Source organism: Leptopilina heterotoma, unplaced genomic scaffold, assembly GCF_015476425.1.
Source record: "Leptopilina heterotoma isolate Lh14 unplaced genomic scaffold, ASM1547642v1 Lhet_167, whole genome shotgun sequence".
Taxonomy (NCBI): Eukaryota; Metazoa; Arthropoda; class Insecta; order Hymenoptera; family Figitidae; genus Leptopilina; species Leptopilina heterotoma.
Window position 1 is genome coordinate 333,117 of NW_025110883.1, and position 8,146 is coordinate 341,262.

The window sequence follows — 8,146 nt, forward strand, 5'->3', positions numbered from 1 at the left end:
TCATTCATTTATAAATTTAAAACTTACCTTTATTTCAGCTAAGTCAAATTTAATAATTCAAAATTTATATTCACAACTTAAATTATTAAAATTATAATAAAATTTAAATTTGCAAGAATTATTATTTATATGGAAATTAAATAATTACACTTTCACTGGAATTAAATAAGAAATACTTTATTTTTCTAAAGAAATAAATCAAGGTAATAGAGTAAAAATTCTTGAAATTTTTCACATTAACATAATTTATAGAAGAATCAAAAGAATACATCCCATGTTAAAAGATACATTACCTAAAGTAATTTTTCGTCTATTTATTCATTTACAAAAATTATATACAGTTTTCATCGTTACTTCGAGAACATACACGAGATCTGCAGATTTATTTTTCAAAACTTTTTCTCTTTTGAATCAAAATTCAAACAAGTACCACCATGTTTATAAATTAAAATCAGAGAAAATGTTAAATACAAAGTAATGTATTTACAAGAAAAGTTATTTCATTTCATAAGATTGCTAGAGTTTAGAAAGAATTTTATGGAAAAAATAAAATATTAAAAATACAAATATACACATCTTCGAAATATTTCTCGATAGTATTATTCTTTCTTCGACATAATTACTTTCTCTGAATATTCGTAGCAATTATTTCTTTTTTTTTTTTTTTTTTTTTTTTTTTTTTTTTTTGCAATGATCCTTTCAGATGTGCATTTTCTTTATTAAATGACTATTATTTGCATATATTACAGATTGTCTTTTTCAAATATAACTTGGAAAAAAATATTTCAAATAGCACAAAATGACACGACTATAAAATGTAAAAATACTAATTTCTTTTTCTGCAGATCTCAGTTCTAATTTATCATCGTAGAAATGTAACAAAACTACGAACCATTTGTAATCTTACGTCTAAAAAAAAGTCAACGAAAGTGCTTTTTTCAAAAATATCTCAATGAAAATATTACACATAGTGTAACTGTAATATTACAATGCATTAAAACAATGACAAAGGAAAAATAACATATTCAACAGTGAATTTCAATTAATATTTCCCCAAGGAGAAAAAAGAAATTTCACTACAAATTGTAACACGCTTTATGCGAAGTTATAAATGGTGCGTTATTTAATTATTTTTTTTATAATAATCCTTTCGCTAATCAATATACCTGAGAATAAAGAAAATTTATGCGAAATGTATTAGTTTAAAAAAAATAAAAATAAAGATATAATTAAATGTTTTGCGTTTAAAAGAAAAAGAGCGTAGCGAAAGGAATATTGATGGTAGTCAAAACTACGATAAATCACAGACGAGGTTATTCATATTTTCTTTTTTATTTATGATCATATACTACCTCGTCTCGGTGCACTGGGAACAAGTAGTTGAAGGGCAGTCATTGCGTCAGGAAATAATGAATGATAGTTGACAACTGGTACATAAGCTGCGGTTATAACACGTCCCGCGAACCAACGACCGTGCAGCGAATTCACCGCAGCCACTGCCGTAGCAATCGATGGACATTTCACATAAACATTACCCTGAGGTGATGCCTGATCCACGTAGACATGCAAAACTCCTCCATGTTTATTACACTCTTCAATTACGTCGTCACGAATTTCCTTCGCCCATGTTGGATTAGTCTCGCTAAAATTAAAAATTTAACTTTTATTACTAAACTATTTAGAAGAATTGGAATTCTTTAAATCTAATATTTATAATTTTTTTACTTATTGAAAACTAAAAATCTGAGAAAAGAAATTATACGAGTTGAATAATTATTAATGTTCGAATTAAAATAATGTTTGTCATCAGAATATCATTTACACAATTAAAAGTAAAATCAGTAATGATAACATTTAATCTGGCATATAATTTTCCCCCCAATGAAAGCTGAAATTACTAACATCGGGTCTACAAATATGCCTCTTTCAAAAGTGTGAAAATTGTCATTTAAATGTAAATGGAATGATTCTTACTTTTGTGGATCGAACATGTTGGAAAGCATGAAACACTGAGTAGCAATTGGTGGCGCGGCTTGTGGTGGAGGTTGTGGAGTTGACAGAGTTGGTGCCATATTTAAAGCATTAGCGGCAGCTTGTGGAATTTCTAGACCTGTTCCTTCCGCCAACTTGAACATTAACTGTAATCTTCCAGTAGCGCCGAGATCTATGCCACTTCGATCCAATTCGTCCGTATCAAGAAGAGACGGCCCTTGCATCAAATCTGTCCTCTCCGTAACGTTGCCAACTTTCATCGGTCTACCAGCAAGTTCGAAACCATTCAATTGCTCCAAAGCTTTCTTTGCATCGTCCGAATTCCTAAACTGTAAAATCAAAAGTTTTCATTAATTTCTTTCAAATAAATTTCCTTATAATGTGGCTTCTCTTTAAGTAAAAATTCTTACAGTGAGAAAACCATATCCTTTACTTCGTCCAGTTTCCGGATCCATGATAAGTTGAATATTGTCGATTTTTCCAAATGGTTCGAAAATCCCCCGAAGCATGTCTTCTGTAATGTTAAAGTGCAACGAGCCAACGTACAATCGCATCGGACCAGTTTGACCTTTTGGCATTAAATTAGGCATTGAATTTCCCATTCGATTTTTTTCCGCTTGCGTGTGTTGCACGACAATAGGAACGCCCAATAATTTTTGTCCCGACAGCCCCAGAGCCTAAGAGAAGAAAAACATTTAAACAGACTGTACAATTATTTGCTCGCTTCAATAAAAATATATTGGAAATTAACAGTTTACCAGTGTAACACTTTCAGGGTCCTTGAATTCAACATAAGAAATTCCTTTGAAACGCCTCGTTTTGTTGCAGGTAATAAGCCGTACATCTTGAACTTTCCCAACACTCGAGAAAAATTCTTCTAAATCACGTGCTCGTATCCTCTGACTTAACTGCATACAAAACACAGTTCGCGCGTCGCGCTCTTCAGGCGTTAATTCATCATTCCTTCTGAATAAAAAAAATGAGAATGTAATTAAATACAGAAAGTTAAGAAAAATTAGTTCCTTTTTATTATTATTCTGACAATATTTGCCAAAATACTTACATTCCTAATGGACTGACACCTCTTCCAAATGGAGGACGGGCTCTGGGAAGAGTGATGGGCGTAAGAGATCTCTTTCTTCTCCTCTCTCGATCCCGATCGCGATCTCTGTCCTTTCTATCCCTGTCTTTATCATCTCTCTCCCTATCACGTTTTTCACGTGAACGAGATCTTCGTTTGCGGTCCCGATCATGATCTCGAACCCGCTCACGATCACGATCACGATCTCCTCTGTCCCTATCTCTGTCGCGATCTCCTCTGTCCCTGTCTCTGTCTCGATCCCTCTCTCGATCACGATCTCTGTCCCTGTCACGATCTCTGTCGCGATCTTTTCTGTCCTTGTCTCGACGATCGCGGGACCTTGAACGACTCCTGGACCGATGTTTACTCTTTCTGCAAAAAATCAAGAGAAAATTTCTTCCTTTAATTAGAGCATTTTTTTACATTCAATTATCTAAATCATGATTACCCAATTCACCTGATACTAATGTTTTAAAGCAAGATATTTAATTTCTTTTGATGACATTGAAACTGTTTTATTTTAAAAAGAATTAATTGTTTAAATAACGATATTATCAGAACAAATTTTTAATTGAAAAATGTATTTCCTTCTTATATATATTATATATATAAATAGAAGAATATAATTATTATTGGAAAAACTGTCAATGAAAAAAAAAAAAAAAAAAAAAAAAAAATCAAAAACAAATGACATGATCTTAGCGTGAATTCCTCTTACGGTACACATTCGAATGAGTCAACTATCTCATTCCTTCTATTATTCGGGTTCTTTTTTAAAATTAAATTATTCCAGGTTTTGTACAAGTATTCTGCCTATATACTCACCATATTGAGGTTTAACCTTTGGAATTATCAAAATAAGCGGCATTTACACTATTTGTATGGTGTCTATAACAAAGAGAATATAACTTCAAGTAGATGCCATAACAAAAAATTCGTCAAGTACTTTTTACCACAATATTAATTATCTTTCTTTATATTTAACAATTTAATTTTTATTTTATACTTAAAAAATAAAGTACATAATTGTTAATTCATTAAAGAAATTGAATATTACCGAATTCCAATTGTAACTTTGAATTTGAAAAGAGATTGCAAAAAATAATGAATTGTGAACAATGCCTTGAAATATAATAAGCCGAATACAAAATACAAAGCATGGCAGAGTACTGGTGATAGCTTTTTCGTTCTAACAACAAAAATTTGTCTTTAGGGAGAGAAAAATCGTTCTTAGTGATATCAACACATTACGAATCAAAGGTTTTATTATTTATTTTTTCTTTGAAAATATTGACTTTGTTTCGATTAAAATTTTTAAAATGTCCATCACCAAAACATGATTTATAAGAAAATCTCATAAAATTTGTAATGAATGATATTTACTCTAGCATATAATTTTCCCCCCAATGAAAGTTGAAACTACTAACATCGGGTCTACGAATATGCCGAAAACTATAGTTTCCATTTTTAAGTTGATAAAGTAAAGTTTGATTGCGTAATTTGTTGGTAGACTATAGAAATTTTTCCACTGGAAAAAAACTGGAAAAAAACTTGTAAATACATGAGAAAAATAAAGTGGACATGAGTGTAGAAATAAAAAAAATAAATTGAATGTCATGAAAAAATAAATCCAAAGATAAATATTTAGCAATGTTTTCTTTTTGTGGCCTTTGGAATTTGTTGATGATAAACGATTGTGAAATTAGTTGAGAAAAAAGTACTCACCCAGATGTCTTGCGACTGGTTCCATTTTCCTTGGATGACTTTTCTTTGGAAGAATCTTGCTCCTACGAACAGCAAACAGTTGAGTGCCATGCCAAACAGCCAAGGTGTCGGGGACGCGCGAACAAGGGGACAAAAAGCAAATCATTCAAAGTTAGTTATTTCGTAACAAATGTAGGGATAAAAAATTATTTCTTTTTAAATGCTCAAGAGAAATATAAGAAAGTACAAAGAAGAGACATTAAATGTGAGGGCAAAATGCACTCTCATCATCGACGACTACTCGAGGTTCCCTTTGTGGTTGACATCTCAAAAATCGAATCAGCTAGATTGAGTTAGATTCGGGTCGGGGAGATTGCGAGTGTTGCGACGCACCGCACACACCTGACTCAAACTTACCAAATAATCGCTTATCGGGTTTTAGGAAAGCATAGCAATCTCGGGTTGAGCATGCCTTGGTCTTAAACTACCAATGGCCAAATCACACAGCCTTTTTCTTCTGCAAAAGAGAGCCCTCGTCAAAGACAGAACGTTTTCAAAAAAACACGAGATGGCCCTAAGTAATCCTACTCTAAACCTTGGACATATTTCGTTTAACCTTAAGCGTACACAGTGATTCTATTTTTCTATATTTCTATTTTCAAAAAACAAAATTATCGCCACTTCTTTTTAATAATCTTTCTTTACTTTATACAAACACTTTTGACTTAAACTCGTCTTTCGACTCACACTCAACTAACCTTTTCACCTACTGCTTTTAGACCCAAATTCATATTTTACAATCAAAATAAATACGTATATTTTTAATGAAAAAAAACCCCTACCATATTTAAAGAAGTAGTCCATTTTTTTACTATAAAAAAAGTATTGAAGAAAAAAAATTGTTCAATTTCTCAAAAGTCCCATTAAAATACAATTAAAAATACAGAATTACCAAAGATTACGAAGAACAAAGCTAATTAGTCATTAAAAACACATTTTCTAATATTTTAAGATTAAAATTATTTCCCAATCTATGGTAATTCTGAAAAACATAATTCAAGAAAAATTCTAATTTCCAAGGATTCTTTTCTTAACGTACAATAAATAATGATATTTAAGAAATAAATAAATTGTTTAAAAAAAACAGTCGACCTACTGCAATAGAATGTTCTAACAGAACATTTCACTTGGAAAGTATATAAGTGATATCTAACTATATATAAATTCCTAGCAATAATAACTTTCTCACGAATGGAAATATGTTGATAATGATATATGATGTCATTCGCAGTACCTCATATTTAAGTGCATTCTAGGAACTCGCTGTGGAACATCGTACGAGCGCGAGGGTACATGTTACGTATGATCTATAAGTACAGAAAATGGTGGTATTGATCAATAGGCAGTATGTAACAGAAGATACGAACGTTATGTATGTGCGTTCTACTTGTTTTTATATATATATAAAAAATGGACAGCGCGATGAATGCCGTTTTAAAACGACACACAACGCAAGTCCATGTTACAAAACTGCGACGATGAATTTCATCACCGAACACAAAAAAAAAAAAAAACAAAACAAATTATTTTCGAACAAAGATCAATTTTTGTCTTACCCCTTTTCTATATGGTGCCTCCAGCATCGCCTCCACATCAAAATCCTCCGCCATTGTGTGACTTGGTGAACTTTCTGAAATGCCTCGCATTAGCACACGACAAACAACAAATATCGATCAATATTTATTTAATTTATGAATCAATTTTTTCACGTACGTTAATTTTCGATTTTTCTAAATTAATTTTAGAAAATATTATCAATTATAAATAAACTTTTAATTATAGTAAATAGTTGAGAAAACTCACACGTCCTTAACGCAGAAACGTTTTACCGAAAATGGCGTTTTCACCAACCGGAAGTCATGTATCGATTGTGAAACAACCCGTGCTGCGTGCGCCACCTTCTCATAGACTTCTGAAGCTGAAAATTCAAATACAGACACTTCATTGGTTCATTTCAAGAGAGCAAAATATGTCCACTAATCAAATTTACTCATAATTGTTGTAAGTGCTTCATTGGTCAATTAAGTTACTTGGATTCGGTTCCGCTATTCAAATTAAATTGTTTTTCTTTCTTTTTTTCTTTTTGTGTGTTTAAAATTGTAAAATAATTATTTAAAGAAGAAAAAGAATTTATTTGATAGTAAATCAAATTGCCACTGAAGATAAAATTATAGAAATTTTTATGATTATCAGCAAGTAAATTTTGTAACTCTTTTCCGTAATTTGTCGAAAGATGACAGCAGCAGTCAGTGATTTTTATAATATTAATTAATCTTTCTTTAATAATAAAACATTCTATTTACCGTTAGGTTAAGTAAATTTCTTAATAATTATTAATTAGAAAATTATGCAATTTAAAATTTTACATTTTTAAAAATTACGTCGAAAACGAAATAAATTATTATATTTGTATATAACTTTTAACTTATCAATTCTTCAAAAATTAATAGATTTGAAAAATATTAATTAAAAATATAGAATGCGAAGAGTCAATAAAACATTTGTAAATATAAATAAAAGAGCTATAGAATCTATTTTTTCCTAAAATTGTAGGATATTCAAGTATTTAATTATGATATGAAGCAAAATAAAATAAAAAATTAATCTAAATTGTGAAAAAATTGAGTTCATTTGAGCCCTAAAAGAAATTTTTATGAAATTTATGTTAGTTTTTATAACTTTTATATGGGATATAAAAAGCAGAGAATAAAAATAGATTACATATAATTTAAGTTACCTTATTCCGAGGGAAGGAAAGTGGAGCAAGTTTCTTGAAAGAAAAGGGAGAAAAGTAAATCCGGAAAAAATGTGTTGCGTAATTTTTGACGATTATTTAGTCCATCTACGCATTATCTTGTTGTGACGGCTTCAAGGAGAATCCACGTGCTGCCTAGAAAATGTTTTTCTCGACGTTATCGACGATATGCCTCTGGATAATGTACGCCATGCGCATCCAAAGGAATCCATTAATCGCAGGGAATGTCCTTAGGGTGAAAATTTAAGGAGGGTAGCGAAAGATCCTTACACGTGTCTTATATACTGCGAGGAGCCGACCCTCCCTTATTTCTTTTACATTTTTCCCCCTTGCGATTTTCCACAATATTCCCTTTCTCGGATCTCGGATCTCGGCTTGTAGGGCAACCTAGTTTCGTTGCCAAGAAAAGAATCCAAAACAAAACCGTCGAATTATATATTTACTTAGCTCATCTGAAAAATAAGAAATACGTTGTTAGTTGTTGAGTAACATACGTAAAAGAATAAAATATACAACAACTAATTAATTTCTCAATGTCTAAAAATTATTCAATG

At 31.0% G+C, this 8,146-nt stretch overlaps 1 protein-coding gene across 3 annotated transcripts; it reads right to left on the bottom strand.

The window, feature by feature from the left end:
- Positions 1–227: 227 nt before the first annotated feature.
- On the bottom strand, positions 228–6,713 carry LOC122499409 (RNA-binding protein 39). Of its 3 annotated transcripts, none has more exons than XM_043607746.1 (8): positions 6,641–6,713; positions 6,394–6,467; positions 4,799–4,860; positions 3,056–3,445; positions 2,751–2,958; positions 2,403–2,669; positions 1,975–2,321; positions 228–1,642 (listed from the first exon to the last, which is right to left on the bottom strand). In XM_043607746.1, exons 2-8 carry the CDS (start codon positions 6,445–6,447, stop codon positions 1,342–1,344), a joined length of 1,629 nt encoding a protein of 542 aa, XP_043463681.1. In that variant the 5' UTR covers positions 6,448–6,467; positions 6,641–6,713; the 3' UTR covers positions 228–1,341. The 3 variants fall into 3 exon arrangements, with proteins under 3 accessions (XP_043463681.1, XP_043463682.1, XP_043463680.1); XM_043607747.1 differs by having other exon boundaries at positions 6,551–6,676; XM_043607745.1 differs by having other exon boundaries at positions 6,394–6,682.
- Positions 6,714–8,146: the final 1,433 nt, after the last annotated feature.